Source organism: Pagrus major, chromosome 11 (genome assembly GCF_040436345.1).
Source record: "Pagrus major chromosome 11, Pma_NU_1.0".
In the NCBI taxonomy this organism is placed as follows: Eukaryota; Metazoa; Chordata; class Actinopteri; order Spariformes; family Sparidae; genus Pagrus; species Pagrus major.
The window spans coordinates 23,899,970-23,921,060 of NC_133225.1; the positions used below are offsets into that span (position 1 = coordinate 23,899,970).

Sequence of the window (21,091 nt, forward strand, 5' to 3'; positions counted from 1 at the left end):
CTTACTATAGGAATATTTAAAGATATTATAAGTTATTCACATATAACTTTTGACTTGAAGTTGATTAATGTAAGTTTAATGCTATGCACATGTTATAAACTAAATAAAAACAAAACAAACAAACAAACAAACAAAACATTTCCTAAAATCCGAATATCACAATGTCATTTCATCTTAATACCAATTATTGATGCATTATTGAGAGACTAAATATGAAATAGAAATGGAAGTGACTAAATCAAAGATTAAACTTGAAATATTGATTTAAAAAATGTAATTCTATAAAAGAATACATCAAATAAATAAAAATGTACAATTTCCAGTGCTTGATATCAAGCATTACATTAATGGGGAATTTATTTTGTGATATGAACAAAATTGCTGATTTTGTCTTCAACATGACACACTCCAGTAGCTAAATATTGTAGATGTGATCTCATCCATATCACAGTGCATGGATCTTATTATTACTCTGTGATGTTTGGACTCCAGTAAATATACAGATAGCAACTTAGAAAACGAACTAAAATGAAATATTATGATGATATGTATATTTATTATATTATATAGATTTTGTAGTCATTGTATTTAATTGGGATCAACTTACTGAAGTACTATGTCTGTTTACACTGTACTGATAACAGATGTTTTTTTTAAAAACGTTTCTTTATTTACAATAAAGAGGTTTAATCACATTTTTATATACAACAACAGTAGAAAAGTAAAGCAACATATTTATTGTGACTGTGAGGAGTGTCCGCGGGAGGCGTTTCCATGGCAACGCGACCAGGAAGTTGAGGCTGACGGCAGAGACTAGTGGAGCAGACGGTTCTCTCTCCTGGCGGATAAAACCAGCTCCTCGCTTCGTCTAACTGTCACAACAGTATTGCCCAAACCTGACTGTAACATCTCCACCGTGAGTCCAGGATGTCTGCGTCCATTAGAGCCACTTCAGCGCCAAGTTCATCGAGGCCGGACCTACCACTGGACACCAGAGGTAACGTCACTGTGTGCAGTCGGTGGGGGAGGTTAGCTTAACGTTACAGGGCTCAGCTAGCAGCAGGTGGATCATAAAAACACTAAAGGTTTAACGACATGACTCATGTAATATCACAGCACACATCATTTCACACAACTGGACTGATACGACAGCTTCAAACTTTTGTATTAATGATTTAAAGTCTCACTTTTACTCTTAAACTCAACCAACAATGAACAAAGATGGAAGCTACAATCATTGGATACAAAATGGAAGGAAAAACACAAGAATAGTTAAATAATATGAACCACAACAAAGCTTAATGCTATTATGTATATATATATGTATATATATATATGTATATATATATATATATATATATATAGATATATAGATATGTAAACATATATATATATATTGTATACTCGAATAAGGTTTTGAATGCAGGACTTTTTTGCTTGTTGTGGAGTCGGTCTGGACCACACACGGACCATATGGACCACTTTATCATATTTACAAACGGTTAAATGATAGACAGACAGACAGATAGATAGATAGATAGATAGATAGATAGATAGATAGATAGATAGAAACTGGACTGTATGGTGCAACGATAACAATATAGGCATAAACAATGATAAAGTGGAAAACTAAGTTATATCTGGACACAGTGTTGGAGGTGGAGCCCCATTCATTGCTCAGTGGCGTTTTCAAGCCAAAAAAGCTCGACTTCCGGCTATCAAAATACCTGGATCCTCTGTGTTGTGCGGCCCATAGATTGTGCGCAATAGAGACTTCCGCCAACCGAGCCATTAGGTCCAAAAAAAAAGTCTCGAGGACCTGCAGGTATAAGCGAACACCCCTAGTGGTAGAGACCAGTGGTCCGTGTATAGCGACCATGGTCAGTGGAAGGACCACTGAATTCGCTACAACCCCTGCTGAGAGAGTGAGAAAACAATTCCTGGATCTGTCCCTTTATCCGAGCTAGTTAAGTTAAAGCAACATTATGTAGAAATTGGCATTTTGTGTGATTTAGCGGCACCCACAGTTTCTGAGTGCAACACAACTGTCTTGAAATACAAATTCCAGGTCTGTAGCAATTTTTTAAATCATAATGTAGGCGCTACATAACAGTGCTACATCTTGAAAACTTGTAATTAAAATAAACATGTATGTAACGCGGTGATCCTACCCTCTCACTGAAGTTACCTAGTGCAGAAACAAGTGATGGGAGGACGTGTGGCTGAGACAGAGACACCATTCACACTATTACAAGACACTGTACTATCAAAATGATTTTGAAGCTGTTATTTTAAGGTAAAAAAGTTACACAGTGTTGCTTTAATGAGATCTATTGTGGGCCGACCCCCATCCTCCATCCAAGTTTTGTGGAAACTTTGTTTGTTTGAACTTGATATTATTTTTCTCAGTTGCAGAACTGAATTCTCAAGTCCCAGCAGAGAGTAGGAAGACACAGCTTCCTCCTATGAACAACAAGATCATCCCAGATGAACTGGAGGTCAACCTTACCTCAACTGTCTGCAACAGGACCACACTGGGGCACACTGCACACCATCGATGCTGCAAGGTACATTCAAACCCCAGTCATAATCTAAGAGGGTTATATACGTGTGGCTCAATTTAGTTTGCACCAGTGTTCCTAAGATGACTTTGTGTACAGGACTGTGGAATCCGACGTCCGGATGCAGTCTGGCATCACCCGCTTGGGCGACAGAAATACAAATACTTTCTGGAACAGCCCACGTCCCTGACTGGAGCTGGCAGGTCAGCTACTGCAGAGCATTAACCTTGTTGATGCAACTTCCAAAGTTTCTTCAAATATCTAGTAAAACATGCACTGTATCAGTAATTACAGACACATTTATGCATTTTAAGTACTGACAATTAGACAACTTGGTGTTGATTTTGCATTTTCATAAACAGACATAGCCATTGCCTAATTAATGTTTTTGTTTGAAGTTAGTTATCCTTAACCAGATAATATTGCCTTCTGAAATTTGTAGATGACAGGTAGACTAAATGTCCATGTTTTTTTCTATTCAGGGATATTTCATTTCTGTGCGACGCTACGGTAACCCAGAAAAAGACAGCACTCCTCCCACCACTAACTGACAGGAGTTCCGCTGGCGACACACAGGTGAGCTGTTTCACCTTTCTAATCTCTGGCCTTTTTCAAGTTCAGGTTCAACTTTATTTGTCCCTGAAGGGCGATTGGTTTGCAGTATAGAGTGCGACATAAAAGGTAACAAACAAACATTAAAGAACATACTGTCGGCTCAGCAGCACTACATCAATGAACAAGCATAATAATCATCAGGACAGAATAAATCAATACAATGACGACTATCCTGCCAACCACCTACACAAAGTAGGATTAAGGACTAAGGACTGAATGCACATATCCCACTGAACACTGGGAAATTCATTGTCTTGATATAATTTACTGATTGTTTTAAGTCAGCCCCTTGTTTATGGAATTTAATTTTTTTATGCTTCAAGTTGTTGTTTGATTTTGTGAAACTTGGACTCCCTGGTAAACAAGATTCTTAATCTCAATGGGAATATATCTGGTAAAATAAGGGTTAAATAAAATTTAAAAAAAGACCAGCATAACACGTCTTATATAAATTACATCAGTGAAATCAACAAAATCTTCCAGCATCAACAATATTCTAAAAATCTGCAGAAGTCATCCTTCAAATCATCATCATCAATCATCCTGAGTATACGCCTTATTTTCGGTCTTCAAGTTACAGTTTTTTAGGGATTTTTAGGGATTTAGGGATACCATGTGGATTCGAACTACAGTTTTCCTGTACAGTACTTGTACTTGTACTTTTAATGAGATCAGAATGGCAATGTCAATGGCAGTAGCAGTAACTTGAGAGTTTGTTCAAAGTTTAAAACATGCTTTTCATCTCTTAAGAATTACTTTGACGTGTTTTAGATTCCTAACTAGAGGAAATTAGCTTCATATTTAGTAGTAGAAGGTTTTATAGTTAAACAATATCTCATTTACCATAATAGCTCTTTTCACATTGTATTCATCTGTACGTGGACACAAGGATACAATGTGCGGCGATACTCACTCTGCCACTCTGTCTTTCAGAACGTGAGTGTCTCAGAGAGTCTAATCCCAGAAGAATATCGTATTGTGAAAAACAAAGGCTTGCAGAGCCTTGAGTTCTTTGAGGAGTGAGTCTGCTTCATTATGTTGATCCACTTGATTAATATTAAGTCTGCACCTTAATATTCTCATTGTCAAATCGGGATTTAGTTTTCCTGTCAACCCTCCTGTTGCTTCTGTTCCTCAGTGCGTTCACAGTGCAGCTTCAGGATGATGAGCAGCAGCTACGGGTCTTCCCTTCCCTGTGAGTTCAAAAATGCAAATTTAATTCACATATAAACCTTAATCGTGTAGTTTTCAATGAAATATTGTGTTGTCTGAAACAGTGGTACAGCTCATTTGTAGGAAGTGTACCATTAGGTAGGCAAAGTCCTAATATGATAAGGGTTGTTGTCAAGGAAAGGCGCTAACTGTGTATTAATACAGATTTGTGTGTATCTTCTGTGTGTTCAGGAGGCCCAGTGGCAGACTGGAAGTGATCCAGCTGATGAGGATGATGGACGACATGCTGCTGAAGGCTGGAGTGGATCAGCAGAGTGAGGAGCTGACTGAGCTTTCCCAGGTAAGACAGACAAACAGAAAATAAATAGAGTGCTCTGTGCCTCTATGGCTGTATGGCAGTAGTGCTGTGCTGCATTCATGTACATGATATAATAAGTAATGGTACAACTTTTAAATCAAAAATGGAACAAAACTCTGCAAAATAGCACAGCGATCCTGAACAAATGACTTTAAAGTACCACAGGTCAAGATTCCTATCCTTATGACTTATAAGATGAAAGTCCTTTCTGTAACAATGACAAGAACAACACGAGTTGGTCAGTGTGTTACTTGCTGCTTGTAATGCTTTCTGTTATAACGACAACAACAACAACAACAGTTACACAACAGAGTATGTGTATATGAAAAACAAAAGTGCTCAGAGATTCTTATAGGATTGTAGTCATCTATAGATATTTAAAACAGTACATTGAAATGTCTTACAGATGGAGGGTCTGCTGAAAATGGTGCAGGTGGAGCAGAACATCTACAACATTGTTTTCCATGAACTGATCAGGCAGGTCAGCGTGAGCTGTGCTGAGAGAGGACAGCTGCTCTCCAAACTCAGGTTAGCAGGTTGTTTTTAAGTGGTAAAACCTCAGCACTTGATGGGGGAACATGAAACCACTTCAAATTAGATTATGGAAATATGGATGTCAATAGGAACTTAAGCGTATTATAATTATTTTTTGTTACATCAGGTTAATTCTGAAACATTTTAAATGTGATGGTTTCAGAAATCTTTTCCAGTAATGACCCAGGAAGAATGTGTTTGTTTGTCCAGGCAGCGCTACCAGTCCCTGCTCGAGCGAATCCCCCGCCGTCTGAAGGCTCTGCACACTGAGACAGTGGCACAGCGGGCTCTGGACCGTCGGCTCACCGAGGAGATCTACCATGTCAGGACAACCATGCAGCAGCTTAGCAAGTACGTTGGTTAGGTGTCAGACTGCTGGGTCGGGTGAATAAAATACTGTGTACTGTTTGAGAGTGATACTATTGTAAGAAGAAATAGCGCGATGCAAGAAATGAACAATTGTGAATATTGGCAATGTGTGTAGTGTGTACACTCATTTCTGTGTGTCTCTGTGTGTGTTCATGGGTTTGTGTCCTCTTAACAGGGAACTGTCCCGAATCAGAGACCATGATGCCTTTGTTTCCCAGCAAGCAGAGCATGCTCACCAGCAGCTGGCCGGGGCACTCAAGCAGACTCACACCAACTCAGAGTCAGTCCCTCATTCAGTCCAAGTCACATTTTCATCAAGTTGATTAATTTGAAAAATTCAACAGCATGAACATTATGAGCATTATTTATCTGCTCTGTATGAGTGTTTTATTTCAAGCTAAATGTATCTTTAATTATTGCTTCACTTTTAAAGACTCAAATAAGTGTTTGCAGAGAGAGAGGGGAAAAAAGTACTATTTTCTAAACATTTTCTTCTGAGATGGATCATAAGCACACAGTGCAAAAGTACAAAATGTGAGTAGGTGTTCCCCCTCATGGTCTCTTCTCAGTGTGGTCCAGGGTTACCATGAACTGTATGAGCTGCAGAGGGGTCGCCTTGAGGCTCAGCTGCTCCAGATGACTGAGGAGAGAGCCTACTGGAGTCAGCTCACCCTCTGCCTCGCCCTCAAGGTGTGTGAGCCAGGATGTCATTTTTTTCTTTCTACTGGACTGTCCTTGTTTGTTAGCTTCATGTAATGGTGGTGTGTTGTTATGCTCAAACTTTAATTTTGTTACTATAATTTTCTCCTTAAAGCTGCTCAGTAAAAACAATAGCAATTGAAGTTGTTCCAAATTAGTTCAGTATCTCTTTCTGTGATTGTCAGGTGGTCCGTGTGAAGAAGTTGCACCTGATCAGTCAGCTGCATATCACAGAGCAGAGCTGGTCCAAGACAGCCGAGCACTGCAGCCTTTACCTCACTTCAAAGGTAACAATGCATTTCCTATTTCTTAATATTTTCCATTTTGCTCCTGTCAAAAACTCTAAAAGCCACACATGACTTTTTGTTACCATCGCTGGTAGTTCAATTGCACTCTGACTGTGACAGTGACCATCCTGCTGTAGGACACAGAGGACTTGAATATCATCATGGAGCTTACTTACCACTGGAAAAAGCAGCTGACTGCTTTCATGTCCAAGCTGAAGAAGACTGAGCATGCTCAGTGGGAAGAGCTCAGTGGCATCCAGCAAGGCATCGCCAAGTGGCTCCACTTCTGCACGGCACAAAACAAGTAAGGACAAACCGAGATTCCAAAGGAGATTATTTTATGTTTTTTATGGTTATCTATACTTTTACATTTCCTTTAGACAAAGAAAATGTAATATAATGTTATTGAAAACTTTAATAACCTAGTTTACCACATTTATAGAGCTCAGTGTTGTGTCAATAATCAGCAGAATAATTGCAATGTACAGTCCTGCTCACCATTATTGGCACCCCTTCATTTTTTGCATAACCTCTACAGTATCGTCAGAAATAAATGGAAATGTACCAAATTTATATCATCAGGATCTTTTAATTGGAGGTCCAAAGTAATTTAACAAAGAAAATTGTTTTTTCAACTTACATATTGTAATTTCAAAGAAGAAACAGAAAAAACAGCATGTGCAGCAATAATGGCACCCCTCTTTAATATCTGGTTGCACACCCTTTGGCAGTGATGACAGCCTCCAAATGTTTCTTATACGCTTCTATAAGCTTCTTGCACTTCTCAGCTGGTATTTTCTCCCACTCTGTCTTTGCAAATTGTTCAAGCTCTTGAACGTTTGCAGGTTTCTTTTCCCCAATGGCAGATTTCAGCTCATACCAAAGATTTTCGATCGGATTGAGATCAGGACTCATGGCTGGCCATTTTTAAAACAGTCCATTTTTTCCTTTTCAACCATTCCTGCGTGCTTTTGGATGTGTGCTTTGGGTCTTTGTCTTGCTGGAGGACCCATGATCTTCGACTCAAACCAAGTTTTCTTACACTGGGTAGGACATTTCGCTCTAAAATCTCTTGATAATTCTCTGATTTCATGATTCCTGTGATACGGTCAAGGCCTCCAGTACCAGATGCAGCAAAGCAGCCCCACAGCATTATGGATCCTCCACCATGCTTAACTGTTGGTAGGGTGTTCTTTTCCTTGTAGGCTTCATTGCGTCGTCTATAAAAAAACTGTTGGTGTGCATTGCCAAAAAGCTCTATTTTTGTTTCATCTGTCCACAGAACATTTTCCCAGAAGGATTGTGGTTTGTCCAGGTACTCTTTGGCAAAGATTAGTTGTTCCTTTTTATGTCTTTTCCTCAGCAGTGATGTCTTCCTTGGCCTTCGCCCATGAAGCCCTGTTTGGTTTAGTGTGCGGCGTATGGTACTTGTTGAAACCATGACTCCAGACTGTTCCAGGTTGGCCTTCAGGTCTTTGGATGTTTGACGTGGTGTTTTTTCCACCATTCGCACCAACTTTCGAAGACTTCTCTCATCAATTTTTCTCTTCCCCCCACGCCCAGGGAGGTTCTTGACAGTTCCATGCTTGGCAAACTTCTTAATAACATTACGCACTGTTGAAACAGGGACACCAAGGTCTTTGGAGATGGCCTTATACCCTTTGGAGGTCTTGTGTTTGCCAATTATCGCACTTCTGATGTCCTCAGACAGCTCCTTTGTCTTCACCATTGTGACAAAGGAACAGGGGATAACAGATGGCTTTTTAAAACAGGGAAGTCATCATTCATTGGCTAATTCATGTCACATGGGCACAGACAATTTATCACAGATGATTCTCATTTGTGATTTACCACAGGTGAGTCACAATGTGTTTCCATACTGATTTACAGCAAAGGGTGCCAATACCAGTGACACAGCAAGCTTTAAGTTTTTCTATTTTTTCCTCCCATTGTTAATTGTTTTATATTGTTGTTTATCATTTGCTCTTTTGTATCAAACACGAGTTGTCTATAGAAAAAAAATGTTTCACTTGATTCATTTTTTTCAGAAAATATTCCACATTATGTACTTAAACTTCATGGGTGCCAATAATGGTGAGCAGGACTGTATGGAAGATGAATCTGTGTGTGAATTCTGCCAAAGATGTTCCTTCTCTACTTCAAGGTGTCCTGACCCAAAATATGAGAACACTTCACTGGAAAAGATCCATGCTGACTTGAAGCAGTGGTTGAATGTAAGACAGTACATTTCCTTTGTGTGTGTCTTTCTTTTCTTGGTCAGATGTATCTCAACTTTATCATCCATCTTATGTCTCTTATTTTTGACGGTAATGCATTTGATATGTTTTAACTCTGTCATGTTGTTGATCCAATCACATCATCTCGTCTCAGCATATCTCATGATTATCATCACTTGTCATCCGTCTCTTTCATCTCACATATCTTATACCTGTCCACGACAGGCTTTAATTATTTATTTATCTGGATCCTCATGAGCCACTAACAAGTTAGCAAACTACTTTTCTAGGGCATTACATAATTTAATGTAAAACAAAGGCAAAGGGGAACAAAAAAGCAAACAAAAGAATGAATCAACAACAGTAAAACTACTAATGATGATAGTACCCACATCCGTGAAGTACCCACATCATATCTAAATAGTCAATAAAACTTTTGATTGGGCTCAAAAAATAATAGTAGCGCCACTAAAAACAATGTATGTAGTGGCTGAGAAAATACAATAAAATGAAATAAAATGAAACAAGACCTGTCATAAGGTAGTGTCCATTTTGGCAGCCTTTGTTTGGGTTTCATTTCAACTATCTAGTGGATATGTTGACATTCGGGTCACACAGTGTGTCAAAAAGATATTTCCATTGTTGTCTTAAAGTCTTTCTCTGTGCTCTGTTTCTTTGCAGACGTTGGCCCTCCAGTCTGAGCTCTACGAAGGTGAAAAGCTGCTTTGCTGCCAGCAGACACTGAGCCAGATTGGCTGCATCCAGGAAAGATGGCTGGATATGAGCCTTCAGCTGTTCAGAAGACACCCTGCTCCCAATGGTGAAACCCCTGGAAGCCAACAGGACTTAAGAGAGCTGGACAGGGTCCTACCTGAGCTCCTCAAACAGCTGGACACGCAAGTCAGCGGAGAGAGTGGTGAGGGCTGATAGAGATACAATTCTGAGAAGTTTTGTGATAAATTATAAATGAACTAAAAGCTGATTCTGAAACCTATCGTCCGGTAAGCAAACTATACACTTTTCGCTTGACACTACTTTAGTTGCTTGACTGTAGTCCAAATGGATATCTGTAAACAAACAGAACTCCTGACAGCTACAAAATCATGACCTTGGTGAGTGTCATGGTTTGGTCCTGACATACACGCTCACACACACACAACCTATAGTCACATAATCATCACGAATCTGTCTCTTGTTTTTTTCTTCATGTTTTAATGGATCTAATTGTGGGATAGAATTGAAACTGAATCCAGTCATGTTGTTTCAGGGATCCACGGACAGATCACATCACTGCTCAGGTTGATGGAGTCCTGGGTTTCCAAGCTTGACACAGCGATTGGTCGGCCAGAAGTGATGTCCGCCTCTGATTGGCTGAAACTGGAGATGGCCCTGAGCAACTGGCAGAGTCTGGCTGAAAAAGTCTTGCAGAACATCTCCAGCATGCAGACAGAGAACAAAAAAGAGGACACATAGTACGTTTTTTATTCAGTGGCAACACCTCTTACATGTGTTTTCATATTGAAATTTAAATATTAACTTTTTGTTTTTCTTCTGCTTGTTTGTTTGTTTGTTTAAACAGTAAAGAGACAGAAAAGGTGTTAAACAGAGTGCAGGAGTTCATAACCAGCCTGTCCAGCTTCACAGAGGGTGAGAATCAAAGACTCAGTGAGGAGGTAAGTACCAACCAGGTTCCGTCAAACTATCAAGGGAGGTTTACACACATTTTGAAACTGCTGCAAAATCTACAAGATCACTTCAGTGCATTTTGATCAAGGGCAAAAGTGCAAAAGTGTTCAGTAATATTTAAGATTTAACCCAATTATGCCATTTTCATTCAAACTTAAAATTTGACGTATAACCATTTTGACATGGAAATTGAAGATCATCTGTTTAATCACTTCTCTCTTTTTCACTTTGCAATGTTTCCCTCTTTCTGCCCTGTTCTGTTTACTGTCAGCTTCACTTCCTGAGCTCTAAACATTTATCCTGTGGGTCTTTGCCATTTCCCCCACATAATACCAGGTACTCCCTGCCAACTGCAGGTTGATTTCTCTTGTTTCTTTGTATAACCTATTTGTTGTTAATCTTTTCCAATAACTGCTTGTCTCACATTCATGTAGTTGTTTCGTACTATTCATCACTGAGCAACAGAGCGGTTGTGATTTCAGTCCTTGCGGTTCCTTGATCAGAGACATGTTCAAAGTGGTTGTATAGGAGGAGGAAACTGATAATCTTAAAATACATTTTCATTCAAAACATTGTGATGCTGTCTTGAGTTTCAGCGTTTCCTCTCCTACAGGTCGCTTCCATCCACATGGCTCAGACCCGCTGGATGCTGAATCTGTTGCTCCTCATGGTACCTGACCATATCGAGGACCAGAACCAAGAACAGGAACACCAGTACAAGACAGACATTTCACCAAAGATACTGGATGAGGATGCCAAGATGCTGACTGAGAAACTGGACTATTTTTGCAAATATGTCACCAGGTACTGGAAGTTTTTACCCATTTTTTCAATTCAGTTAAGGAGCTAATAACAAAGAGTACAGTGATAAACCTCTTTGAAATACACATAATAACTAACACACAGAAATTATGTGATGGCTTAAGTATCTGTAGTTGCTTTAACATTGAAAGTGACTTTGACACAACCTGAGGAACAGTAGTGGCTGATTTTTCTCCAGGATTTACTCATCCGGAAACATTTGTTTTTAACTCCAGCTCTTGCAAGCTGATTCTGGAGGAGCAGATTCTGCAGAATCCATGTGAAGCTGAGGGTGAAAATGAGATGAACGAGTGTATGAAGCTGCAGGTAAACAATGTTCTAATGCCGAATTAAATAAATAGCAAAGAGATGATAGTAACATCAGGGCTGAGTGTTTTACATTGCTATTGCTATTGCTTGAGGTACACTAGAAAACTCAAGAGACTTGTGTTTTACATCTGCACAGTGGATGGATTTAAAAAAAAAAAAAAAAGGTTTGTCCTGGCCATTTTTCTGCTGAACTATAAAATTAATCACCCACTGCCATTTTGTGGCACACAACAATATGTTTAGGATAGAGAAGGGTTGTAATGGTGGTTGCTTACCTGCTGACAAAAATTACTTAATAATGTAATGTTAAAGGTATATTCTGTACATACCATACTTGTACACATACCCATGTGTTCATTAATAGTTTGATTTGACTTTAGAGCTTTATTCACCCATCAGAGCTGAAAACAGCTCTCTGTTACTCTTGTGTGTACAGGAATTACATAATTCCAGAAGAGGGAGCCAGAGTGCAGTTACAGTCTAGGGTAAAGTAAACTAAGCAACTACACCTGTGTTGTGTCCATGTCCTCAGACAGAGTGCAGTAATTGGGTGGAGACCTGTATAATCCTGCTCTCAGGAGTGAAAGGTGGTGTTGTGGAGGTGCCTGTCAGACCGGCTGACCCAGCATCCAGCAGTAATGTCTCTCCAGAAGACAGCAGGGAGACTGTGGTGAGGAGTTGATTCAAATACCCACATCAGTAGACCTGATTTGTTCTAATTAATTGATTATTAATTGAACTATGACTTTAAAGATACAATTTGTAACATTTCTGCATTTAAATGTTTTGATATGACTAGACCTTTGTTACAGTATATATTATACTACTTGTGTACTTTCATTATGTTCAAACCCAGAAAAATCCTAGATTTATTCAAGTAACCGTGCATTTTATTTGGTTGCCTGTCGCTCTACCTTCCAGGAGAGACATAGAGAGTGAGGAAGTCAGCAAATGTGAATAACATTTTAACACATGACTTTGTCCATGAACATTTATATCTGCGTAACTAATAGATTTGCATTGGCAACAACTCCCATGATCCCACGCTACTTACGTCTTTTGTTTTGTGTAGATTAAGAGATTGTGTTTTTAAAAAATTGCTGAAGATGAGTGTGGTCGTGATTGCTTATATATTTCAACCTAGTTATCTCTTTAATATTGGAGAAATTACTTGAAATCCTGGTGATGTTGTTTTTTCTATTTTGATGATGGCCTTTTGTGTGTATTTTTGTGTGTTTACAGGTGAATGAAGAGGTTTCAGCAGAGCCTACAGCAGACACTGAATTAAAAGATGTAACTGAGGCAGAATTGAGAGAGGTGAGTCATAACAACAGCTGTGGAGTACAAATGGAAACTGCAACAACACAGAAAATGGAACAGGGTTTGATATGACTATAAAACTCTGAACTAATTTAGGATTGTGTCTCTTGTTATTGGACAGACTGAAGATGTACAAGTTTATCCAAACATTCAAATTATTAGAATAAAGCAAGCATTTTCTATTGAGTTAAATGCTGAAGGAGGAGAGAGGCATTATTGCTACTGATGACAGGGACAACAGGCTGTTCTAATAGTTAGACGGTCTGTTGTTTAACCAGAGGATCAAGGCTGAAGCTCATGTATCACAGCCGTCTGTCCACTGAAAGTTTAATTGCCACGCACTGAGATCCAGAGTCATTAAGGTTTGATCGTGCTGAACATCTGCACTGCATAAGTAGCTATTATGTAGTTTGACTTGACTGCTTGGTTTCGATTTATTGTATAGCATGCATTATAATTTATTGGAAAGATAACGTTAATAGATAAGGTATTCAACAACTGCTACCAAGTGAATCTTAATCTAAATCATGATGATAATGACAGATGCATGAGGGTGGTACTCTTGTTTCTCCACAGTGCACTGCTGAAGGACATGAAACACAACAAGAGGTTTGTCAGGTATTAATATCATTTCCATGAAGTGTACAGTGTAAGCAAAAGTCCCGGGCTTGTCAGCAACAGTGAAATTAGATATTTATGGTTTATTGTGAAGGTTATAGAGTTTGGGGTGGTAAAGACAACATGTATTTCTCTGCAACAAATTCATTGCTTCTTCAGGTTAGCATATATTTGCAGTATCTGGAAATTTGGAGACTTGTGTTAAAGACATAGCAGTTATAAGTAAATAAATAAACTCTTAACAGGGGATTTTAGAAATGGGTACCATCAAGGGAGCGTTTATTGTACAGTATTCAAAATGAACAGTGTTGTTGATGTCCTGCAGGGGGAGCTAACAGTCTGTGAGAGCCCGGTGATGAAGCTAATTGGTTATGATGGACACATAACGCAAAGAAAGCTGGGAGTGAGCAGTGTCCACCTGAATGGGGTCAGATAATTATATCACACACTTTTTCAGTGTTAATGTCATGTCTTTAACTTTGTATAGAGCTGAGCAAAGTGCCTGTCTGTCTCTCTGACTGTCTGTCTGTCTGTCTGTCTGTCAGACTGAGGAGCTGGTTGTGTCTCCAGTGACGGATGAAGCCCAGAAAGCTTTTAGTGATCTGACCACAGTAGGACTACTGCAGCAGGAACTGCAGTAAGTTCACTTTCTCGTTGTTGAAAGTACCACTTAATATACTGAAAATGGATCACATCACCTTAAAGTGTGAAACTTTCATGCTTTTGTATTTCTTTCTTCAAAAAGATGTTTGTATATCTCACAGACTCAAGTTAAAAGGCAAATTCCCAGCAGATTTTCTATCAAATCCAGTAATTATCAACCATGTGGAAATAAGTTTATTGAACAGCTACATAGAGTCGGGAGTCTTGAATTGTGTATATGAAAAGGACATCTCGGTTAGATTTCTCTCCATGTGTCTTTCAGTGATTCAGAGCTGCGGGTCCAGAGTGCTGAGCAGCGAGCCCTTAAGGCTGAAGAAGCTCTGCAGGCAGCATTGGAGAAGATTCAGGACCTGGAGAGACAACTGCAGGGTCGGCCCAGTCTGGAGCCCAAAATGAGTGAAGGTACCTAATAAACAAAAAATTCTATAAACTTAGAACTGAGGCACAGATGCAGTAATACATTATTAAAGTGTAAACATTTTTTGTGTTGCAGAGAAAAAGAAAACACCAACACCTTCCCCACCAACAGTGACACCCCCAGCTCCTCCAAAGAAAACCACAGCTGAAGTCAAACCAACAAGCAACACCAAAAGGACCAAGAAACGGTGATCTGATGTTGCAGCTTTATATGTATGTACTGGACTGTCCAGTTAATGTTGGGTTTATTTATTTAAAAAAATAGATTTAGGGTTTTATGTTTGATGCATTTTCTCTGTTGTAACAAGATGAAGAAACTATTTGCCTGCACTCCATCACAGTCACACCCATAAAACCAGTTAAGGATACAGGAATAAAAAACAAATATAAACAAGGAGCATCATTCAACAGTGCTGTTGTTCAAGTATATAATGTCTCCAGCGACAGTATCAGGATGTTTTCCAATATTCAGAATGCTTGTCTTTATGAGAATATAGTGACGCTACCATTTATCAAACGGCTTGCTGTGGTTTTGTTTAACCTTGTGTCTTTGTCCTCCATGTAATGGCAGATATTGTTTTTGTTGTTTTGTTTCCTTCCAAAAAATAAAGACATTATATTTCAAAAAATCAGGCTTTTTCTGACATTTATTTTTTAAGAAAAATGACACAAACCTAGTTTACCTACAGTAGAGGCTTTCAGACCCTCCAGTGCAATTTACACCAGTGTAAACCATTTAAATTCCCAAACACTAAAAGACAATTTGTTATGAACTGATATTTTAAATTAAACTTAAGGCGTTATTGATAAATAAACACAGTAAATTGGCTTAAAGTTCATTTTCTTTAACATAATCTGAATCACATGGACCTGATAATTGCAGACTTACCCTCACTCTCATTGTGTGTTCAATAATAATTACTTGACAGTTTACTTTCAACAATAATAACATGTCATTTCAAAACAGTCTGTCACATCATTGGCGAGTCTGTCTCTGGATCTCCTTCGGTCATGCCTCCGTCTCCTTCCACAGGCGGGGGAGGAGGGGGTGGTAAGGATGAGAGGTCAGGGGTCATGTTGAGGAGATCTGGGGGCAGCGGAAGGACCAGGGCGGGATGGAGGAGACGTAGGGAAGCCCTGAACCCCTCCCAGGCATCTCTCTCCCCTTCTGCTGCCTTTGCCTACAGGAGAGAGGAACTGCTGTTTGAAACATGTTTGCTCTACAAATACTGCTGAGAATGCACAAACAATCTGACTGCCAGAAGTGAAAGTCAGTTGGCAGAGCTAAAGAACCACTGTATTGCAGGCTAAGCTAAAGCTACACACCGGGCTGCAAAAACATAGCAAAATGGTTTGAAATGCATGGTGCATTGAGCAGAGGATGGCGTTGAAACAGAGGCTGGCCACCGGCTGTCTTTGCTGTCAGTAACTATCTTTCATACTACCATTTGGATTACAAAGAGTTAAACAAGTTTATGGTTAAGGTTTATCAAAAAAGGGACCCAAACGTAAGACACAGAGGCAGCCAGGTTACAAAAACAAAAAGTCAGCTCTAATAACAAAGCCAAAGTCCAAAATCCAAGAAATAAAAAGGCAGCTGACAAAAAGCTTGCAGGCAAGGTAGAATCCAAGAAAAACTAAAGAGTGTAAACAGAACAAGCCAGGAAGCCACAGAGAACAAAAGCAGGAGCACGGACGACACTACTGTAGCAAACACGGACGAACCAACGAAGAGTGAAGAAAAAACACACACTTAAATACACAGGGGCTGATAAACTAACTAAATACAAGTAAGCACAGAAAAGGGTGGGGAAAAAAGACAAAGACCAGAAGCGGAAAGTAAAACATGATACATGAGGGTATAATTTACTAAATAAAACAAGAAACACCTAAGCTAAATAATAAAAACATTACAAGTACATATAGAGGCTTCAGTTTTGTTAGGTAGTTTAGTCTTTGGTCAAATGCCATCTTTGACAAAAACTGAAATTCAATGATCCATAAACATTTTAGAAAAACAAACAAACAATAGAATATAAAACATCAGATTATGAAAAGCTGGTGTAGTTACTCACTCTGCTGACCTGCTGTTGTCTCTTGGCCTCGGCCTCTGCAGCCAGACTCTGCTGTAACTCCAGAGGAAAACTGAGCTCGTCTCTGACAGAAAATCAAACACCAGCCTCGTCAGCAGGAAGATCACAACGCCCTACAAATCTCTACATTCCTCTTCACTCTTTACATGGAAAAATCACTGCATGCAGAGGAAAAATCCTCACAGAAAGTGATGCATTTTTCAGAAGCACTCAGCTTTTTTTTCTCTTTTGGGCTGACATGTTTCTTCAGAAACCATCTAGATTCTCTTCCGCTTTATGCATCAGGTTTTGCTTTGAGGCCCTCAGAATCAAAGTCTACACCCACAGTTACGCAATGTAGACCAGAATGCATCGCTGCCATTGGATGTAATGCTGTTTTGTGATTTTAAGTCTTTATAGTTACTCACTAAATTAAATAGATGCAGCTGAGGAAGGTTAAACTCAGATAGATACATTACAACAAGTCTTACATATCTGCTCTCTCCACCCGGATGCCCCAGCGGCAAGCAACAGAGTCAACAGCTGCTTGTATCTTCTGTCCGATCTTGCTCCTGTGCAGCAGGATGTGGCTGAACGTGTGCTGGGCGAGAATGTCTCGGACGACTGCCTGGACCAGAGCCTGCAGCACTGTGGTCAGACTGGACAGAGCTGTGCTGCACAAAGCCACGTTCTCTATCTGGTAATAACACACTGCACTCATCTCCGGCCTCACCAAGTCCTTTGTAACCACCTGGGGACAGACGTATGAGGAAAATTTCAGTCAGCAGTCCAATGCGATAAAATCCTCCTCACCATCTGGTAAATTAATTGGTTGGATGACACTTCACACACTGTAATAAAGATAGAATTCTACTTTAATCCAAACCTCTGTGAAGGTACCACAGTGAAAGTGGCTGTTGAAGTTTACCAGCCACTGACAATTACGTTTTATGACGGGTTCCTATATTTCTATCCTTAATGGTGGACCACAGGCCAAGAGAGAGCATCTATTGTATTTTTGATATGATATGATATTGATATTTTGTTTTTATTTTTTTCACTTGGCTCTCAGAGCTTCTGTAATAGTAATCGTAAGTTTCTAGAATCGACCGACTTCCTCTTTGGTTGTTATGCCCACCATGCTGACATTGTGAAAAAACAATTAAAAATTAGGGATCCTACATATTTAAAAAAGCATTTTACCTCACAAAAAAAAGGAAATCATATTATGACGAAAAATCCCTTACAGCGGGCCAACTTTGATTCACAGGCCCCACTATCAGCAGCCCTCTTTCACTAACTCCAAAAGATTTACTGTAGTGCTGCAACGATTAATCGATTAGTTTTCAACTCTTAAATTAACTGCCAACATTTTGATATCGATTGATGGGTTTGAGAAATTTTTTAACAAAAAAAAGGTAAGAATTCTCTGATTTCAGCTTCTTAAATGTGAAAAGTTTCATTCTTCCTCTGTGACAGAAAACTGATTATCTTTTTTTCTGACATTTTATAGAACAACAAATAGTCGATTCATCAAGAAAAAAAAGCGTCAGTGAGCAAATGTGAGTATGTCAGATGTGGTTTTGCTTATTCTTCTGTACCGTGTGAGGAGGAACCTTCAGCATTTGCAGTCGGATGTCGACCTTGTGACACACATCAAGGACTGGGAGGTAGAAAAGAAGGCCTGGAGAGAGGAGGGAGAAAGACTAAAATATTTTAACTAATTGTGGGGTGTCCAAATGGTTCATGGAGCTGTATGCCCACTAGCCAACCAAAAAAAACAGTAATTCAACATTGAGACAGACCCTCAGAAAATGTGAAGTCAATTATTTTGTCACATCTTAAATGTAAAACAAATTTTAAAAAAGCTCATTTTAAATCACAGCTGTCAGATGAGCAAAAAAGATTACAGTAACCGGTGACAACCTGGTCCTCTGGGTCTTCCACGCAGTAGGTGACCCAGTCTGAAGATCACAGCTCTCTCATGCTCCCTCACTACCTGTGATGGGTGGACAGTCCAGGATTTTATGCAATTCTTTTGTACATTTTCATGCTAAAAATCTTCAACATACAATAAATTCTTCAAATATTGGAAAAATATTTAAGGTGGAAAAAGCATTTTGATCATCATGAGACTTCTGAGTGTCTGAGTGTTCATTTTTCTGTTTGGTCTGTGGTGTAGCTCGTACTTTGACACAGAACCAGATGGAAAGAGGGAGGAAGAGAAGAACCAGAGCCAAGACGAAGACCATCAGCAGCCACTCAAACACTCCCAGGTTCTTGCGCTTCAGACCTGTAGAGAAGATATCCAACAAAGATGTCTGTAACTGTAATAATGAGTGAGCATTTCCCCTCAAAACATGCAGTATTTGTGTCATCATATTTCTGAATTTGCATTATTTATTTCATCATCTGTAATTTGTTTCCCACAATTAATGCTGGAAGAATTTCAACATTAAAAAAGAAATGTCAGGTCACAGGATCATAGATCTATTTATCCTGAGAAAAATGAACTAAAAACTAAACAACCCACAACACAGTTCATCTCTTCTTTTCGTTTCTTCCTCTTACCGTCCTCCTGCTCTGCTGCTTCCAGGAGCCCCAGGTTCTCCTCCTTGACCTCATCCTCTCTCACGCTGTCTATGTCCACCACAGTCGAGGATTTCACCTTCACCTCCGTCTCCTGCTCCATCTTTGCCTCGTTTGTCTCTGGCTTCTCCTTCTGCAGCCTCTCTTTCCTCACAGATGATGCCTGGGGGACACGTCCTGTCTTCGGTGGTCTTTGTCGGTGACCTTTGGGAGGCAACAAGGCTCCCTTCTCCCTCTCCTTCCTGGGCGTCATTCTGGATTTTGAAGAATGACTGGGCTGGACACTGGAAGACTTCTCCATCCTGCAGTAAGGAGCAGTGATGGCAAGCTGATGTTTTTGCTGGAGGGTTCTCTTCCTGGGTGCAAACAGAAAAAGGAGGAGAAGTTTTGTGGCTTTTACGACTGCGAGCAGCTTCTTTTGGCTTCTGTAACTAGAGTCAGTCGTGCTGCCGTCTACTGTCATGAACACACAGAATACGTAGATGGTAAATTGACTGTGGGAGGGCAGTAGTGGGAGTGCCACTTACACCACCCTCTCTGTTTTTGAAATAATCTCAGGTCAGTGAACCCTCATGAGCATGATATTGTCTGCTGCCATAAAGGCAACTAAAATAAAAGAAAATGTTAAGATAATAATGAGAAAGATATCAAGATACTGTAATAATATTATAAGTTCTCATGTACACGTCATCTACAAGCAAACACACACCATCTCTCTCAAACTTGCTATTTGAGTGCATGTCATATAAAATACAAAACATGCAGTCATATTGCATTAAAATCTCCACAACCCTATTTTTTTTATGCCTCTGGGTTCATTTGTTGGGATTGCATTTCTTCCCCAGCAACACCAGTTACATCCAGAGAGGTTTGTAGTCCAGCATTCAGAGTTCCTACTGGGACAAATGTGTCAGTGGGACTCAGGCGGGAGTCACAGTTTGTCTTCATCAGGAATGTGCAGACTCAGGCCTCTCTCTTCCAAACGAGCTGATTTCTCTGTTTTTACAGAAGACACACACAGTATCCTCCTCAGTGTGTCCTTAATTAAACTGGAAATTAATTCTGTGGCCCACATGTTCTTCTGCATTGGAAGTTCAATTGTGTGCAAACCCAGGTAAAGGGGCCTCTCATCAAGAAGTGTAAGCCCTGAATGGGGGACCAAGTTCCTGGTGCCCATGCTAAAAGGTAAGTGTGTAAGTATATATGGCCTTTGAATCAAAGTGAATAAATGATAGTTCAATGTGAAATACTGTAAGTAAGAAACATTATCCTTTTGACACTGGATGTTGTTTTTACAATGTCTCAACCATATATCAATCATTTGTTTTTTATTTTTATATTACTTATTTGCACATAAACATAATGTGTAAGATATACACTTTATGCACATGTATACATGCAAACCCACTCAAATTATAATTTGTCTCGAAACATAACCAAACTCCAAATATTGTTAAGAATGTAAACCAAGGTTTGTCACATTTATGAGGACAGTTACCATAACCCTACATTTCTGTTGAGTTCTGTTGACGTAGCAAGGCCTGAAAATACTGACATGTTATTTTTCGTCCTTTCAACCACCATAATTCAACTTTTCATTTCATAATTTCAACTTTTTATTTCATAATTATGACTTTTATATCATAATTTCAACTTTTAATCTAATAATTTTGACTTCCCATCCAATAATTATAACTCACCATGAAATTCTTATTTATGTATCCATGTATTTTTTAATGTAGACTTCACAGGCTGGTGATCA

The 21,091-nt window shown here is 39.4% G+C and overlaps 2 protein-coding genes across 2 annotated transcripts; one reads left to right on the forward strand and one right to left on the reverse strand.

The window, feature by feature from the left end:
• Positions 1 to 927: 927 nt before the first annotated feature.
• Positions 928 to 15,183, forward strand: axdnd1 (axonemal dynein light chain domain containing 1). Its single transcript, XM_073476487.1, has 25 exons — positions 928 to 997; positions 2,410 to 2,567; positions 2,661 to 2,764; positions 3,044 to 3,137; positions 4,110 to 4,195; positions 4,315 to 4,371; positions 4,581 to 4,689; positions 5,114 to 5,235; positions 5,452 to 5,592; positions 5,786 to 5,890; positions 6,180 to 6,300; positions 6,495 to 6,596; positions 6,734 to 6,900; positions 8,761 to 8,830; positions 9,515 to 9,749; positions 10,101 to 10,284; positions 10,413 to 10,506; positions 11,133 to 11,323; positions 11,557 to 11,647; positions 12,183 to 12,320; positions 12,893 to 12,967; positions 13,914 to 14,015; positions 14,134 to 14,225; positions 14,514 to 14,653; positions 14,745 to 15,183. The coding sequence occupies exons 1-25, from the start codon at positions 928 to 930 to the stop codon at positions 14,858 to 14,860; spliced, it is 2,964 nt and encodes a 987-aa protein (XP_073332588.1). The 3' UTR covers positions 14,861 to 15,183.
• A 220-nt stretch (positions 15,184 to 15,403) lies between these two features.
• On the reverse strand, positions 15,404 to 21,083 carry nphs2 (NPHS2 stomatin family member, podocin). The gene is made up of 8 exons (XM_073476101.1): positions 21,030 to 21,083; positions 19,312 to 19,685; positions 18,930 to 19,033; positions 18,667 to 18,739; positions 18,342 to 18,424; positions 17,232 to 17,491; positions 16,744 to 16,825; positions 15,404 to 15,849 (listed from the first exon to the last, which is right to left on the reverse strand). Exons 2-8 carry the CDS (start codon positions 19,628 to 19,630, stop codon positions 15,640 to 15,642), a joined length of 1,131 nt encoding a protein of 376 aa, XP_073332202.1. The 5' UTR covers positions 19,631 to 19,685; positions 21,030 to 21,083; the 3' UTR covers positions 15,404 to 15,639.
• Between the last annotated feature and the right edge of the window lie 8 nt (positions 21,084 to 21,091).